At 43.2% G+C, this 17,394-nt stretch overlaps 3 protein-coding genes across 7 annotated transcripts; 2 read left to right on the forward strand and 1 right to left on the reverse strand.

Annotated features, from left to right (window-relative positions):
* Positions 1–804: 804 nt before the first annotated feature.
* On the reverse strand, positions 805–10,909 carry LOC6727262 (glutamate receptor ionotropic, kainate 3). Of its 5 annotated transcripts, none has more exons than XM_016175745.3 (13): positions 6,863–7,188; positions 6,493–6,656; positions 5,787–6,393; positions 5,448–5,605; positions 4,884–5,105; positions 4,612–4,818; positions 3,098–3,182; positions 2,683–2,959; positions 2,426–2,627; positions 2,145–2,367; positions 1,968–2,083; positions 1,760–1,909; positions 805–1,189 (listed from the first exon to the last, which is right to left on the reverse strand). In XM_016175745.3, exons 1-13 carry the CDS (start codon positions 6,969–6,971, stop codon positions 986–988), a joined length of 2,724 nt encoding a protein of 907 aa, XP_016033790.1. In that variant the 5' UTR covers positions 6,972–7,188; the 3' UTR covers positions 805–985. The 5 variants fall into 5 exon arrangements, with proteins under 5 accessions (XP_016033790.1, XP_016033793.1, XP_044779143.1 ...); XM_016175748.3 differs by lacking the exon at positions 1,760–1,909 and adding an exon at positions 1,488–1,634 and having other exon boundaries at positions 6,863–7,184; XM_039294813.2 differs by having other exon boundaries at positions 1,050–1,189; positions 1,488–1,909; positions 6,863–7,182.
* Positions 3,604–4,206, forward strand: LOC6727263 (protein Turandot X). The gene has a single exon (XM_002102619.4). The coding sequence runs from the start codon at positions 3,619–3,621 to the stop codon at positions 4,069–4,071; it is 453 nt and encodes a 150-aa protein (XP_002102655.1). The 5' UTR covers positions 3,604–3,618; the 3' UTR covers positions 4,072–4,206.
* Positions 10,910–11,835: 926 nt separating the features above from the next.
* Positions 11,836–14,746, forward strand: LOC27206459 (BTB/POZ domain-containing protein KCTD12). The gene has a single exon (XM_016176334.3). The coding sequence runs from the start codon at positions 12,036–12,038 to the stop codon at positions 12,720–12,722; it is 687 nt and encodes a 228-aa protein (XP_016033794.1). The 5' UTR covers positions 11,836–12,035; the 3' UTR covers positions 12,723–14,746.
* Positions 14,747–17,394: the final 2,648 nt, after the last annotated feature.

Consider the following 17,394-nt stretch of genomic DNA (forward strand, 5'->3'; position numbering starts at 1 on the left):
TTTCATTTCTAAGAATAAGTATAATTAAGATAAGCAGAGCAAGAGCTGTAGTAGCAGCTATATTTGATATACCTAAATTAAAAAGATCTCGATAACTCACAAATCTTGAAGATCTCTCAAATCGAACTTATTTATCAGTTCGTTAGTTTCAGAACGAATAATTCTCAGTCATTAAATAACTGTAGGTGTAATAGAGTGTTTAGTACGAGTAGAATTTTTTGAGTTTTTTACACGTTCCTTACATATAATTTAGCGACCTCTGCCTCTGACTTATAGAACTACTATACCACGTATGGTACGTTGTAAGCCATATTTTACGTCGTAAGAGCTTTAAAGCTGAACAGTGCTGACATTTGAACTTTATACTAGGCGTTTGTTAACTTTTTACAATATCGCAGGTCGGAGCAACTTATTTTCGACATGTTTACAACCATGAATATGTAGAGTACACTTCATACAGAAGAGCATTCAAATAAATGATTTGCATTTAACATTGGTTTAAAATTGATATCGATTCCAAGAAATCAGCTTAATATGTCATTAGATATTTTGAGTCTTACAGCTTTTCTTATATTATATTATACTTCTAGTCTTCATGATATATTGACACAGCGGTGGGACAGTCGGCTTTACAAGTCGAAGGGACAACAGGCGCCCAAATCTGCCACGTCCACATTTTTGAAAAATGTCTTGATTTGTGTTGCTTTTTTGTTTGTCTTGCAAATTAAAATCGGAATACCAAAAACACTTTGGCCACGCCCCTGCCTACACCATCAAAACGCTGGAAAATAGTTGCGTCCACACTTTTAAACAATTTTTACATTTTTGTCATTTTATTTCTCAATATCTAACGTTATTTTGCTTTCGCATTTCCACTAGTTGAGTAACGGGTATCTGATAGTCGGCGAACTCGACTATAGCATTCTCTCTTGTTTTATTTTAAATTTCCGTATATAGGATTTCACGGTGTAAGCAAGCGATAAATTTACTTCTTATCATGGTTATGCTTGCCAGATGCGTCAGCTTCCGAGGTATCCTCGGGCAATGAATCCACTGACATGGAAGAGCCCTTAGACTTCGAGCTGGCATTCGATCGCGAAGAGTTTTTCGGATACTTCACCGCTTTGGTATTGCCGGAGCATTGTAAAATGAAGCGGATCTCGTCCAGAAGTTCCGTCTTGAAGCTCACCTGCCGATGTGAAAGCGTTGATGTTAGGTAAACTCTTTACTGACGGAAGGGCGAAAGTAGCATGCGGATGAAATCTATCATAAAGCATTCATGAACAAGGCAATGTAGTAGACAACATAACGAGATTAGGAAAATTGAAAAATTAAGGACGACACAAATGAAAAGGTGGTGAATGTATTTTTGGCTCCGAGCTGTCGTTCTGGGAAGCTGATGAAACGAATCCGTTAGGGCGACCTTTTCTCCGCCACTTTTAGTCACGAAACATTGGAATATATTTATAGGTCTCCATCCGCGTTACCTTGTTCTCCCGCGCTCTCAAGTAGACGCTCACCACGCAGTTGACCAGGCCATAAATACTACCAAAACAGCTGCCCACAAACATGACGAGGTAGACGCCGCCCAAATTGGCAAATCCCAGCGAGGAGGCATCCGAGTCTGGGGCTTCCTGTGGGTTTTTCGGAGGATGTCGGAGATGTAAAAGTTTTCAAGTGTGTGTGCAATAAAGGCAGGCCAGCTAATCGGATCGTGAGGCGGGGTATTCTCGAAGCTGGAATATATCCTGGCGGATACCTGGTTCTCATCGCTGCGCTCCTTAACGCCCAGCACCATCTCGAGCAGGGAGACAAAGATGCCAAAGAAGGAGCCGACTCCCATCACCAGGAAAACACCGCCCAGGTTACTTATCTCCAGGGCCACGGCGCCAGAGTCCTCGTCCGAGTCCTGCACACACCCACACATGCACGAGCTGCCAGAGATTGAGATTAGGCTGGTCACTTACCGAACAAGCTCCCCCGCCGCGCTTCTCCTGCCACCATTTGGTCTTCATTTTGGTCAGCAGTCCCTGCTCCTGCATCTCCAGAACAGCCTGGCTCAACGTGTCCCTGTACGGCCAGTCTGGAAAGACAGATCCTGGTCAGGATGTGGTCCGATATCACCTACACTCTCAGCTATCTACTCTTTCGCATGGCTATCCCGTATCCCTTCTCGTCCAGCAATGCTCCCACCTGAGTGAGCGTGCACCGGCGCTCTGTGATATACTCAATGGTGGTCGACTCCATGAGAAAGGCGTAGTTGGAGTTCTCCACGCGATCAACTCCCTCCTGGTTGGTGTTGGTCATGTACTGGGGATTATCCCTCATGAACTCGTACATCCGCTGGTAGGTGGGATAGTTTGATTCCTGAAGGAACAGTTGGTATGGATATGAGATAAAGACTTTCAGAGATAACATTGCTTACCTTAAAGAAGTTAAAGGTAGCTCCCCCAATTTTGGCCCCGTAGTTTACACCGCCCTTGTTCTTCGATAAGTCATCCGCATCATTGATGGGCGTTACCAAAGACTCGACAGTGAGGAATGCCGCGAGATTAGCAGTGTAAGAGGAGACCAGAATCAATGTGAAGAACCACCAGGAAGCGGCCACGGCCCGAGTGGAGTAAGCCCTTAAACAAAATATAACCTTTAGCGCACCAACTATAGTATACAAATGTGTATTACTTGGGAGCAAGTTCAGATCCCTGCTGAAGTAGAGCACCTATGGAGAACCACAGACAGTTGGCGAAACTAAACTGGTTCTCCAATTCCGTTGGCTCCTCAATGCAAGGATACGGATTGTCCCACTCCGCCGGAGATAGCCTTCCCAGCACGAACATGCTGATGGATACGCCCATGTAGGCCAGACCCAACCAGAGCCAGACCTCCCCTGAAAACGGGGACATGAAGGAGAACAGCTTCGGTGGCTCCTTCATCGGTTTGCGAAAGAGGATGCCGATTCCTGGAATTGTTTCGTGATTAAAATTGCTAATGCTTTCCGCAAACTATTATAAGTGAATAAATATTTCAAATATTTATTTATATTATTATATATTGTATTGAGCACTTTGATTGCAGAATGAAATATATGTGACCTTACCCAGACTCATAAAGGGTATGGTGAAGTCGACGCCACTCTCTCGTTCCGATGTCATGGTCAGATCCGTAATGCCCATGTCAGCGCGCTAATTAAATATGAAAGATTATTGTTTGGCCTCTGTGTATCCACGAGCTCATGAATTTATTAATAGAAATGTAAATGCATATGTAAATATTGCGCATACGCCCGGTTGGGCATTGTAATTGGACTACGTTTAAAATATGGATTTTAATTTGCCAAGCGCGCAAATTCATTGAAGAAAAGTCTAATTACTATGAAATATTAAATTTAATTGCACGCCAACGTGCAATTCGGTTCATTATCTTTAGCTAATTTAGCATTTAACTAGCAATGAGCTGATAAATGTTCTAAGAAATTCTAATTAAATGAGTTTCAATTATCAGGAATTGTTTGCCATTTACAAATAGACACAGGTTAGATTCTCGGAGTGATTAGATTGGTTTCCTATAAATGACACTTCCCGCGAAATCAACTGTCAGTTTCCGACATTCAATCAAGCTATGGGGCTTCATATTGGCAGCTTGCTAATATGCGTGTTCTTAGGCATCCTTCCTTTCGCAACTGCTAACACAAACAGATCAGGTTATGAGGAACAAAGGAATTATTTGCTTAACATCTTTCACAATCCACTTGTGAATGACTCCATTAAGGAAAAAAATATTCCGGAGCTAATCGCTTTTTATCAACGATATCCTACAGACGTTCCTCTATCCGACGCAGATAGGCAACAATTTGAAAGGTTTATTCATGACTACAGAGAATACCGGGAAGTTTTGGTTGATGGTGTACCACCTCAAGGAGGATCGTTTGGAAACATATTCGGACACTTCCTAGGCAGAGTCGGAACCCGGTATATTTCGTCTCTGTTTAATAAGAAAAGGGAGGAAGGGCAATCCAACCATGCTAACAGTCCCACTACATTGCCTTCAAGGATTCAAAAGATGACTAAATAATCGAGACCTATAAACAATCTTGCCTTTTGTACTTTCATGCTAGTTTGGAATCGGATGTAATTTGTTTATTGTTTGAAAAACTATAAAAACCGATCTATAAATAAACTAATCAATACCACTCATGTGGTTATAGCATTCTGAACATTTCGACTGAAAAAAGCTTATTTGGTTGCTTAACTTCTTGCTAAATTACACATAAATTCATCATTTAATAAAGGTTGCTAATAAGCGGAACTAATATACCTATCATGCCGCCCAAATGCGAAGAATACAATGTCGGAATATCAGATTAATCGCTTAACTATAAACCCTATTAATTTGAGGCAATTGAGGCCGCAGGCACTCTGAAATAGTCTGCCATTTATGACGGCATTAACGCTTACGTTAACGATGATGGCAGCATTTATGGCTATTCAATGCAAATCAATAACCACGCAGGACGAGCATGGGATAAGCTAACTGATTTAAATGGCCGCAGAGCAACTGATGCGGACTAGATTTATGTGCCTCCAGGACTTCACGACCTTCGCCAGAACTCACACTGTCAATTATCTCACGCAACATGCCATTCCATTCGCCTGTTTTGGGATCGATTCCTCCATACTTGTTGTCCTCCTGGAGGCGCCACGTGTAGGAGAATCCCAGCTTCTTGGACAGCTCGTCAATTAGCTCGATGCCGAAGCCCTCAAACTGATCGTTGCCCTCCAGCTTCTCGGAGGTCTCCTTTAGCATGCCATAGGGTTCACTCTGCAATATCGAAGGAAAGTCAAGGTCAGCTAGGTCCTAGACTCTTACCCAGACCCACTACTCACAATGGCCGTGATGACGACGAAGCTTTTGTTCACCAGCGAACGCATATCCGGCTCCAAGGAGTGCGCCGGGGCAGGGCGATTCTCTTGGAAGCCATCCTCGCCGCTCCATTGCCCGATTTTCTGCATCCCCGAAACGGCCAGCTCGATGACTTCCAGCTCGAAATCCGTGCGGAGTCCCTCGTAGTCAAACCGAATGGGTCCCGTGAGGCCATTCAGCGTTAGCTGCGGACCGAGACTCGTTGCATGAGTTATTCAGAATCAGAAAGTTTTTCGTACAGAGGAAAAAAATTTACAGCAGAAATAGAAAGCAAAAAAAGAGTATGTGTATGAAAGTTAAGTTGAAAATGTATAAGACACTGGTAGTATGTTAACTCTCTTTAATATCTTGATAAAAACCTGGTTCTAAAACTTATTAAATTGTATTAAATGTACACAACCAACTTAGGAATCTTATTTGGATGAAGTGAGTCAAATAAAAAAGTTCATTTATATATTTAAAATCTGGTGCTTAGCTCTGTTAGATTGTTATGCCACTTTAAGTAGCCCACCGTGCCCCAAACTCACCGACTTCATGTAGTTGACGAGAGTGTAGCCCTTGTCCCAGGCACTGTCATCGTTACAACTGAGGGCCACGGGCCGGAAGTTCACATGCTTGTAGGTCTCGGCCAGAAGCTGGACGCCATCGTAGACCAGGGCCATGCTGTTGGTCAGGGGGCAGGACACTGTGGAGGAGAGGTCATAAGGGCTAACGTCATTTATCATTTTCAGCAGCGTCGGGGGCCATGAATGTGCAATTCAATTATTTAAATTCAGCCAAGCGAATGGATTTCGGATTTGCATAAATTGTCTAGATCCCACCGGCACGACACTTTCAGGTGGGGCTGTCATTCCATTTTGATTTACCGTTCTGGAAGGGTTCCTCGCTCTCGTAGAGCGCCTTGGCCACCTCCTGCACCTGTTCGCTATCCGGAGAGACGAGGCGCAGACCCGTGATGTTGGTTCCGGCGTGTTGGTACGGCTCCAGGTCCATGGTGTGCCAGTCCAGGTTGCCGATAATATAGCGGTAGTCGCTGGTCACCAGACCCACCTGCTGGGCTTGCTTGAAGAACTCTGGCAGAGTGGCCATGGATCCGACAACCACGAACGAGAAATCATCCGCATTGCGTATACGCCGCAGTACATTCCGGTAGTTCCCGTTCAGATCCAGCTCATAGCGACGGACCGTGACCGTGGGACCAGCGGTGCCGTACATCTGCAGCAGCTCCCGCACGGTGGGCAAATACTCGCCCGACTCGTAGATGATGGTGAAGCTCTCCCAGCCCAGGGCCACCACCATGTCCCGCAGCGCCCCGCCCAGCGTGGCTGGATGTGGGTGCAGATTGATGGTCGGCAGCTGGGCCCCAAAGTCCCAGCGCGTGTCCAGAAAGGGCAGCTCCTTGGCGTCGCAGATGCTCATCGCGTGACGGGCGGCCAGATTCGAGGTGGGTCCGAAAACTGCCACCAGATTTTGCTGTGCGTGAGTGGCAAATAATGATTTTAATAAACGCATATCCCTAGGTACTACTTAGGCAAGTATATTTAGTTTTTAACTATGAGCTACGAACTATACCCTTAGCATTTTGCAGAGCTTCTTTGAGGTCTCGAAGGAGTTTCCCGGCTCAATGGAGACGGACACGCCGTGCAGCTGCAGATCCTCATTCTCCTCATTCGCCTTGCTGATGGCCAGGTGGAAGATCTTCTCGAGATCCGGATCGGTGTTCTCGTAGACGAGACCTGCAATCGAAAGGTATTTCCGAGAGAGTGACACTGGTTTTCGCTCTTTGTTTTGCTTAGCGGGTTCTGTTTATATTTTTATTTCGCGAATTCGCCGCCGCCATCGGCCAACGGTGCGTATGCGGCATAAAAATACATGACACATTTGCATGCTGCGCTGCAAATTCCTGCTTATGTAACTCAAGCGAAAAGTGCGCCTTACTTACCCACATTCGTTCTCTCTCCTCGGCAACTGGGAAATGCCAATAGCAAGCTCGTTAGGATGAAGCCAAGTGGAAAACTCGCTTCTGTTGAAATCATTTTCACGAACCACATCGCTCAAAGGGCTTTTACCGCGAATCGTAATCAAAAATTCGCATAAATATTTTCTAATATATTATTTCCAATTAATTGCGCGATTGTTCGTCGAACTAAATTTGCACATTTCTGCAGGCTGTCCGCCGCCACCGGGAATGCAAATAAAAATGGCTAAGAGCACAAAAATACGGCCAACAGCAGCAATCTGCTGTTGATGCTGCAGCAGCTGATAAATTCGCCTCGAGTATTTTTAACCACTCTTGGGTTTTTGTGAATGAAGGTGTTTGGCTGCCGGAAAATGTTATTCACCAAATTTCTCTAATTAAATCTCACCAGAGCTCCAATGAAGAAGTAGCTAACGAATTAATTAGATAAACTTCACCTATTAGGGACCAATTCAACCCTGAAACGGATCCGGTATAAAGTGCCGGACTGAGCTGAAACTTGAAAATAAATCCGCTGCAGTAACAAAACGTGCACAGCATACAATTCAACGGCTAATGGAACCGAAGAATCGGACCTGAATGCCAGATATCCAAGTGAATTTGGAAAAAACAGAAATAAACAAGGCGAAAACGAAAATAGCCAAATGCAGGGGTTGGCCAAGAGATTGGAAACAGCTTTCCACCGAAATTGTTGTGGCTCCACGGACGTGCAACAAGCATCGATAAGTGCAGAAAAGAAATAAATGGATAGGAAGGGTCTGTCCCAATGGCTGTAAACAAATTCATTGCATTTCACTTGGATAGTTGGGTGGTGGGCACTAGGGTGCCAAGCCATTCCATCTGGCCAGGGACGTGCGACCCACTTGTGGATTTTTGAAGGCCCAGCACGATTTATGGACCAGGCTTTGAATAATCCATTTAGAGCATGCAAAGCAGGGTAACTGGGCCCGTGGTCCCAAGCATCTCTTATTTTTAATAATGATGCTAGGGCTGAAATGTAAAATATTACTACAGAAAAGCTGTTCTTGCATACACTGGCAGCCATGCCGGAAGGTTTTTGTGCTCCCCACTTTCGGGCATGTCCTTCACACACACAATGCCGTCAAAAGGACGAAGGCCGGACGAGCGCCGTTAAAGGGGCGTGGTCGGGCATGTTCGCCAGCAGCAAACTGTTGCTGTCAGCAGTGAATAAAATCAACGTCTCCGTCAGCAGCAGGCACCTGTCGTGACTGCCGCCCAGGATGCACTTATCCCCGAGCTGCACATTTAAAATTAACAACCTTTAGTCCTGTCTGCAAGTTCCTGGAAGTCCCCGGTCGCTTAACAAATCAAACTTTAACAAGAACTTTAGATTATTTTCTGAAGTTAAGCAGTTTGCGTTGTTTATCGAATTTTAAAATTGGTAAATACTTTCTGTCAAATTATAATATTGTATTTGTTCTGATTTTCAATATTAGAAATCAATGAATTAAATCAAAGTATTGTTGCTCCTGGATTTAAAAGGATTTCTTAAAAATCAGCTTTCAATTTAATAAACAATAATTTATTACTTGTTTTTTACATGAGGGTATCTTAAAGGCCACTGTTTCCGCCCACATTTCTCTGCTGCTTGTATTTTGCCACTCGCATGGTGTTAAATTGCCCAGCAGCGAAGCGCGTGCATTTGCATTTACATAACCGTGTGCCGGCGTCAATGTATCTTGAGGATACGCATTCTGGCACTCACCGCGTGCCTGGGCGTGCATTTTAAGCTAGGAATGGAGAACTGCTGGCATTATGCACACGAACACCAGGACCCATATCCACGGGCTTACTAAGCAACACGGACACGGCTTGCATTTGCATAAGTGCCCGGGTTGAGTTCTCTAGTGGCAATTAGTGTGAGTCTTCAGCAAATCCATTCCATATATGCATTCAATCTTTAAAACAAAGTGGATCGATCATGTTTCAAAGAATTGAAAACGTCTTAAATGTTATAATATTTTGTGTCAGATATTTAGATTTAAGGTCTTATGGAAACATTTTCTGCATATTCATATCTAGAATCTGCATAGTTCACCACATATTAACTTTGTTAGCTCCTCAGTAATAAAATGAAACATCAAAACAATATTCAATGTGGATATCTATCAAAGTTCCTAAGCTGATTTATTTTAATTCTTAGTGTTTGCCACTTAGGTAATCTAATCCTAACCTTTAAATCGTTTTATTATTATATGTTCATACAAATGCATATATTTCAGTTATTGGAATTAGTTTATTTACAATTCACAAAAGCTGATAATTTCATATTTATTTTCATGATTATTACCGTTTATTTCCTCTTTAATTAACAAATTATCTGATTTTGTTGAAATTCATTCCTTTGCCTTAATTTACAACAAATGCTTTATTTTCCATCCACAAAAGCTGATAATAGCAATGGAATTAGATCTCCTTAATGCATCAAATTATGACCTTTTTCCCAATACGATTATCGGCTCTAACTCGTCTTTTTCGAATTGACTGGGGTGTGAATGATTTTGACTGCTGTTGATTGGAGCTTATTGCTGATTCCACATCATTTGTTGTGCATTCTGGGGCATGCCAATTTTGTTTGGTCTGTCAATGTGCCAGAGTGGCAAATATATCCCGGGAAATCAAATGCACAATTGCACTGGAAACTTGATTGACGCAAGAAAGCCTTGGAGTGCCACAGTTTATTTTGGGAACCTAAAATGGTGACGACAAGGTTACAAAACAAGGTCGTTGAGTGTGCGCCTCAAAAAGGACAATGGCTGAGGGCTTTTTTTCAGGCCTTATCGCCTAGGTGGCTAACCCAACACCTAACCCATTAGAAACCATTTTGTCGCCCTGCGGAACTGACAGCCCGAAAGGTAAACAGGAAAACAAACCAGAAATAGCATGCAAACTGCTACGGCTAAGTGAGGGGCGACAATTTGGCGCGTTGTCAAAACAAAGTGCTCCAGCACACACACATAGATACACTTAGTCGCACACAGATACAAAACGGCAAACGGTACGGCTGTGAGTATGTACGAAGGCAGCCAGACAAAATCAATTTGAATCGCGCCAGTCAGCCAGACAAACAAGAAGCATTCACGGCTTGGACAGAAACGAAACGGAAGCGCGCAATCCTCAAGAGAGTAAAGCCATCGCCTCACTCACGTTCAGAGTGGCACAAGCTCTCTCACACACACACACACACACTCACAGATGCAGGCAGCGCGTAATGGCGCGTAAAGTGTTGCGCCATCTTAATGCGTGCCCAAAACCGCAATTCATGGCCGCAGATTCTTTGAAGAGGAGGCAAAAAGGCGGACGGCTGATAAGAAGCAGCAGCATTAGCCGGATAGTGAGAGGGGAATATGTATTCGGACGGCGGAGGGAGTGAGAGCGAGAAACGTCAGCCGCAACCGGAAGCGGAAATGAGCGGAGTAAGCAAGCTAACGGCGGCAAACCGAAGGGGTTCACGGCGGGTTGAACGTTCTAAAAGCCATTCCCAACCTTACAACATCAGTGCTTTTATTGCAATTAGCCGGAAGCACCGGGAAAAACTTTTATTTAATTAATTCTTAGTTGTTTTTCTTGAAAAATATCATAAGCTAAACCGTTACTTAAAGTTTTTCTAACCTTCAAGTTGATTACTTCTTTTGAAATTATTTTACTGTTTGTTTCTTCGAAAGAACTTAGTAAATCATTTTGTTTTTACCGCAGACTCTCAGCATATTAGATATGATAATAAACAAGCAGATATGTTTTTAATGCAGGTTTTCAGTTTACGAGATATTAAAATTAAATTAAGTGAGTACTTCCCATTTTGCACCTAAAATGTTAACGATTTTTATGGAAAGAGTATGCTGTTACTTACTTATTTAGTAATCCTATTGGTGCACATATTTTTAAAAATAAAAAATGCCAACATGCATAAATAAGCTTAAACTAGTTTTTTTTATAATCCATGTCTGTGTGTATCTCCAGCTACTCTCGGTCGAATCAAAGGGCTATCGCAGTTGGGGGTGCACATGTACTCTTGTAGGGGGAGTAGGCCAGAGACTGCGTATTCGTTACGGCCCGCTGTTGTTGATTCAATTGCAGCGAGTGGCACGCATGTCCTGGCAAACAAAGGACATTTCGTGGAATGTTAACAGCAAACAGGTGAGCTGCTAACAGGCCACCAAGCAGTCTGGCGCTGATGTGGCCCAAACCAAGGGCAGAGTGGCCCATTTGGCACGAGGCCAAAACTGGCTGGCTGGCTGGCCAAGGCAGCCCAACCAGTTGCATGGCCTGCTGTGGCATGTTAATGTCAGTGTCACGGTGTCAAATTGTCAGCGGCCTGTTGCCACTCGGGGCAGTCCTTCCCTTCCCTTCCCAGCCCTTCCTTCCGCCAGCACACACATACATTGTGAAAAAATCAACCAGGATAGTTGGCATGCCGAGGCACAAAGTATGTGCGACGCCTTAAAGTATGCCATGTGCCATAATTTGCTATGACATGGCAGCGAACTTTGCCCCAAATGGGGGAACCCACCTTACGCCAGCTGAATGCTAATGCTAAATCGTCTTTTCAAACGCACAATTTAGGCAGCAGCATCTCTGGCATTAAGCAACAGAGTAATCCAGCATATTGGCCATTAAGTATACGCAGTGCGGACCCTCGTCAAATTAATAGCATGCGGGCGGCAAAAGTCGGCGGCAACCCTTCTAGCGGCTATATACATATGCCAGAAGTATCCGTGCACATTTTAGAAATTTAACCACTTGTTAAACAATAATATCCAATATCAAAACACGGCCAGCGAGTGCGCAGGCCAGAGAATGAAACTGAGAGTGGCACACTTCCCCAGAGGAGTCCAGAGAGAAATCTCTCCTCTTCCCCAATGCATACACACAAATGTACACCAACGAGCGAGTGAAAAGCGTTCTGGTGTTGGCCAGGCCAGAAGCCCCGTCAGTTCGACACGAGACCTGAACGAGTGCGGACGCGTTTGGCGGACAGAAAACGAAAGGAAAGCAACAGCAGCCAGTACCACAAAAGCTGTAAACAAACCCATATAGGGGCCCACGTTCGCGAGTGTCCATATGTGTGATTAGTTTCGTTGGATATAACCAATCCGATCCTTAAACGGCATCCATCATGCCCGAAATCATCGAGCTGAACGTCGGCGGCGTGAGCTACACGACCACACTGGCCACACTGCAGCAGGATAAGAACACGCTGCTGGCGGAGCTCTTCGGCGAGGGTCGCGATTCGCTGCCCAAGGACAGCAAGGGTCGCTACTTCCTGGACCGCGACGGCGTCCTCTTCCGCTACATCTTGGACTTCCTGCGCGACAAGGCGCTGCACCTTCCCGAAGGATTCCGCGAACGACAGCGACTGCTGCGGGAGGCGGAGCACTTCAAGCTGACCGCCATGCTCGAGTGCATCCGCAACGAGCGGGACGCACGACCGCCTGGATGCATCACCATCGGCTACCGTGGCAGCTTCCAGTTCGGTAAGGACGGACTGGCCGACGTCAAGTTCCGGAAGCTGTCGCGCATCCTGGTCTGCGGCCGTGTGGCCCAGTGCCGTGAGGTGTTCGGCGACACGCTGAACGAGTCGCGGGATCCGGATCATGGCGGCACGGATCGGTACACCTCGCGGTTCTTCCTGAAGCACTGCTACATCGAGCAGGCTTTCGACAATCTGCACGACCACGGATACCGCATGGCCGGAAGTTGCGGATCCGGAACCGCCGGCTCGGCAGCGGAACCCAAGCCGGGCGTGGACACTGAGGAAAATCGCTGGAACCACTACAATGAGTTCGTCTTCATCCGGGACTAGGAAGCTAATGGAGCCACTCCAGAACACCCCACCCAATCCAGTTCTGTAACGTTATTTTTTCTTTGTGCGTGATTTGTTTTGGAATTAGCCTTCGGATAGCCTGACCCATCATAGGGACAAGGATCAGGATGAGGGCGCACAGATTTCAATGGCTTTAGTTTGAACCCACCTCTTGATATACAAATGGGAACATTTCGAATGTACAATTGAACTAACAATCCACACTTAAGTCTAGAAAATTATTGACACACATAGATAACTAAATGCTAGACGTGTTTCCATGTATTGCCTTGATTATTTCTACTTTGCTTACGCGTTCATCTTAAATCAGGGTGGGCCCCATTAAATTCTGCTCCACACTCTTTGATGAATGAAAAGCGATTCGGATTTACTGGCTGACAAGAAGTGAAAACAATTCGGCAAGTGGAGATAACAAAGCAAAGCGAACATTTTATTAGCCCCAACTTTTGTTGATCCAGTGCAGTATAAACAAGATGAGAAGAAAACATTAAACAGATCCGCATCAATGAAACAAACTCAAACGAGAAAGGAACCTACCACATGGATAACGTTGTAATTGTGGTCAATCAATCACACTAAAATCACATACTGAACAATTTGAAATACGGGTTACTTTTTGAAACAAACTAACGAAATATTGTAGCAACAGATACCACAAGCAACCAAACTGAAACCCAAGCAAATGGTAAATATAAAGTTTTATTAGTCTAATAAAAGTCGAAACTTGAACTAAAGAATATACAAATAGCGAAATAGGACAACGGCGAACAACATGTGGCCCCGAAAAAAAACGTTGATTCACGCCCCAAAGCAGCCTGCAATCCATAAAACTCAAAAACGAATCGATACTAGAAGTACATTTACTAACAAACCAAAAAAACGGCTGTCATAAGATACGCCCCTTTTGCCATAACTCTTAAATCGTTTCCGATTCTAAGAAATGCCACCGGATTCGCATGGCAACACTAGGCCGGCAACTTGGGGTCCTGCAGCAACAATTGGAAGCGATTTAATAGTGAATTTTTAAAAAAAACCATTGAGCCCCTCGTACAATAGCACTTTCATCCACCGGATTTCATGGCCAATCCAGAAATGCGATCATCTTTTACCACCCATCATTTGTCGAAGCCAAATGAGAAGAGTTATTCGATTATAAATTATTAGTGAACTGCAATGAGAAATGCCAAATACAAAATACCAAAACGGTCACAAGGACTTCCAGAAGTACGATGGGAATACGACACATACGAAACTAAATTTGCTGAACTTTAGAAAGGCTCTGTTATTATTATTATTGATTTTATCAACATTGTGTTTTTGGGAGCGAATCCATGAAAATGTTTTTTCGCTGACATATCTCGCATCGCAGTTTCGACATTTCCGCAGGTTCGTTGTTGAACTCGCGTCATGAAATTTCACTTGAAATTTATGGATCGAAGCGCTTGGGCGGAAATCTGAATGGAAATGCCGATGCGCAACATTGAAATAAAACACTCATGAAATTTACGAACAAATTGTAAAAAACAATAAATTCTATAAATCGTGTGTAAAGAGGCTAGCAGCATACAAACATATGTAATCATCAGCAATAGTGTGCATTGAAAACTATTAGGCCCCATTACGAGTATATACTGACCCTGACTCGATGTGAATTGATGGCTCTTACGCAGATAATATGAATCGATATATATACAAATATCTATATATACCTAATTATATATTAAAAAAATTGTCGATATTGAAAGTATCTTATAAATGTTTAGTATTATATGTAATTGAATCCAGATTGAGCGGCAATGGCAAGGCGACCGATATGTATCATTAATTAAATTAAACTGAAACTAATTCAAATTAACTAAAACGAAATGTAAAATGTACTTAGAGAAGCGCGAAGTAAAACTGCTAAAATAGCCAATCAATGTGCGACTAAGCCAGCATATGTATGTAAAGAGGTATAACTTGCGAAAAGCGAAAAGCAAACAATAAATTAAAGAAACCATAAACAAAAGGATACTTTTCTTTGGGGTGAAGGTGGTTTTTAGCGCATATGTATGTATATTGGGGGCTTAAGTCTGTTCTGTTGCTTATTCTCAGCTAATTAATTGGTGGTGGTGGCCTACAAAATTTGTGCTGCATTATTAAATTCCATGAATAAATTGCGAGGCAGCCAAATGCGCTGACATTGATAGCGACATATAAAATTTATGAACAGCCAGCTTCCAACTTGCGATAGCTCATTAAAATTGACAGCTAAACAAATAAAACCGAAATGCAAAAACACAATCATAAAGGAATCAAATATACATTGAAAACAAAACAAACAACCCAGTCGAGCCAACAAAAATAGGAGGACAAACAATGGCAAACAGAACTTTTGCGGGCAAAAACATCAGCGCAAACATCAGCCTCAAAAAGTGGGCTCAAACAAAAGTCTATATAAATAGTTGAAAGTCGGGAGATGAATGAAGGCGACCATTAAAGCGGCAGCAACAATTCCTCATTTGTTTAAATTCAAAGCAGGCAACAGTAATTTTACTGGCCTGAAAGGTCCTGGCACAAGAAACAAAAACCAAAACGGGGGCTCTGAGAAATGGTGAAATTAAAAGGGAAAATTCTTTCCTCCTTTCTGCAATTTCCCCCTTTGTCCCTGTGTGTTTGTGTGTGTGTGTGCTGAAGTGTGTGCTTCGGGAGCAGAAAGGTATACCAATAAAGGCGGCACGAAAGTTGGCGCCAATCGGAAGTGCACTGCCTAAATGCGGACCCCGAATGCGGACTGAAGATCCAAGATGAGCTGCTGTGCCACCTGCATACTAAACATTACCCAGGACTTCTTTTTGCCCCCGCTATATGGGAGTGTGTATGTGTGTGTGTCTGGGTGGGAAGGATGTGGAAAGGACGTGGGGTTGACTGTTATTGACTGTGCGAACTCAAGATGTACACAATATGCAAATTGCGGGTCCAGAATGAGGTAAAATATCAGGCAGCTCCACGCTGAATTTTGGTATCTGCTGTGCGCATATAAATTACAGAGCAAATACTTGGCCTTGCTTACTCCTAAATACACTATAAGAAATATCTAATAAATACACATACATACATATATGGATAAATATCGGAATCGCCTCATTCAACATAGAACACAATTTTCATGGAATCTAGCATAACCTTTACTCACTCTACTGGTAAATAAAAATAAATATATAATAACATTAAAAAAAAGGACATATCTATCCGGAAAAAGGACAAAATGGCAGCACTGCCACAGATAGCAGAGAAGCCAACGGATGTGTTGTCAATTTCTGAGCCTGGCAAATGAAATGATGCCTTTTTGTCTCTTACGGTAAATTACCTTGATTTGATTTGGCCGTAGCCAAGTTGTCTCGTTGATTAACATTTTCGCTGTTCTCAGCCGGTGGCAGCAACAAAGGCGGGCACCCTGTCATCTTCAATTAGTCCCCCCGAAACGAGAAAGGAAAGCGGTCCCACGACCATCCTTTCTCAGCTGGAGGCGGTACAACAAAAGTGTCATCTGCGTGCTTTATTTATTCATAAATATAAATTTAGCATAGGTCGCGACGAGATTACTTAAAGCTGTCCTCAATAAAGCAGAATCCTTCAAGGAGTGCCAAAGTTTGGAGCTTTTTAGGCTTATCGTCCTTCGTGACTGCCATTATTGCCAAGCCAAATGGAAAGTGCGGCGTACCTTGACGCCAAATTTACACATTAATTACCAATGCACAGGTTGTGAAAACGTGAGTTTTGTACCCTTCAATAAAGTTTTGAGCAGGTTAAAAGGGCGTGACATCCATTTGTTACCACAATGATTCCTACAAAATGTTTTCCCTTAAATAAGTAAAATTGTAAGAATAAATTGCAATATTTTGCATATGAACAATAAAATGCCAAATATATTTCTATAATAATAAAATCCGTCACGCTCACTTCAGATAAATTCATTAAGCAAAGCATTGTTTGCTTATTCCATTAAGAGAATTATCTGCTATATTAATGAACTAAGATAAACTTATTTCATAGGCTCAGAGTAAGCTGCTCATAATTAGTGGAGACTATTAAATCATTTTATTGATTGAGTACGTAATGATTAACTATATTATGATTGGAACCCTTATCATGATAGATAAGCGTGCTTATGGCCAAGAGATGTGTGTATTGGCAGCCAACTTAGCAATTTGCTGAATTTTATGTTTATTTCCGCATTTAATGTCGTTGCTAACATATCCCGAATATCGCTCAAACACAAACAAACAAGTACATATGCTTAGAAGGTGTATATGTCTGTGCAATCGTATGTAATCATTGCACGTCCGCATATGCTCCCCAGCAAAGCCTCCCACGCAGATATGTACATACATGTCCATAATGACCGCATCATTCACCATACAGGCTCCGAAACCCTATTTACAACTCGTATTGCCGTTAGTTTTAAAGGCCCACTCGTGCGTGTGAACAGCGCAATGTGTGTGTTAGTACGGCAGTCGTAAAATAACACGTGCCTCTTATGCCTCTAACGCAAATTTCTCCTGCATAAACCAAGAGAAAGGCTGACAACTATGAAGTAAACATAAACGAACATTTCAGTTTATGTACAAATTAGAAAGAGTGCATAATACTGAATCTGGCTTAAAAAAAA

Source organism: Drosophila simulans, chromosome 3R (genome assembly GCF_016746395.2).
Source record: "Drosophila simulans strain w501 chromosome 3R, Prin_Dsim_3.1, whole genome shotgun sequence".
Classification (NCBI taxonomy): Eukaryota; Metazoa; Arthropoda; class Insecta; order Diptera; family Drosophilidae; genus Drosophila; species Drosophila simulans.

Bases quoted from the DNA above. Each gene is read 5' to 3' on its own strand.
- LOC6727263 (XM_002102619.4), top strand. From the start codon at position 3,619: ATGGGGCTTCATATTGGCAGCTTGCTAATATGCGTGTTCTTAGGCATC.
- LOC6727262 (XM_039294813.2), bottom strand. From the start codon at position 6,971: ATGTGGTTCGTGAAAATGATTTCAACAGAAGCGAGTTTTCCACTTGGC. The intron at 2,368-2,425 runs GTAAGCAATGTT...CTGTTCCTTCAG, and splicing joins CTACCTTTAACTTCTTTAAG to GAATCAAACTATCCCACCTA. The intron at 2,084-2,144 runs GTAGATAGCTGA...CTGTCTTTCCAG, and splicing joins CGGGATAGCCATGCGAAAGA to ACTGGCCGTACAGGGACACG.
- LOC27206459 (XM_016176334.3), top strand. From the start codon at position 12,036: ATGCCCGAAATCATCGAGCTGAACGTCGGCGGCGTGAGCTACACGACC.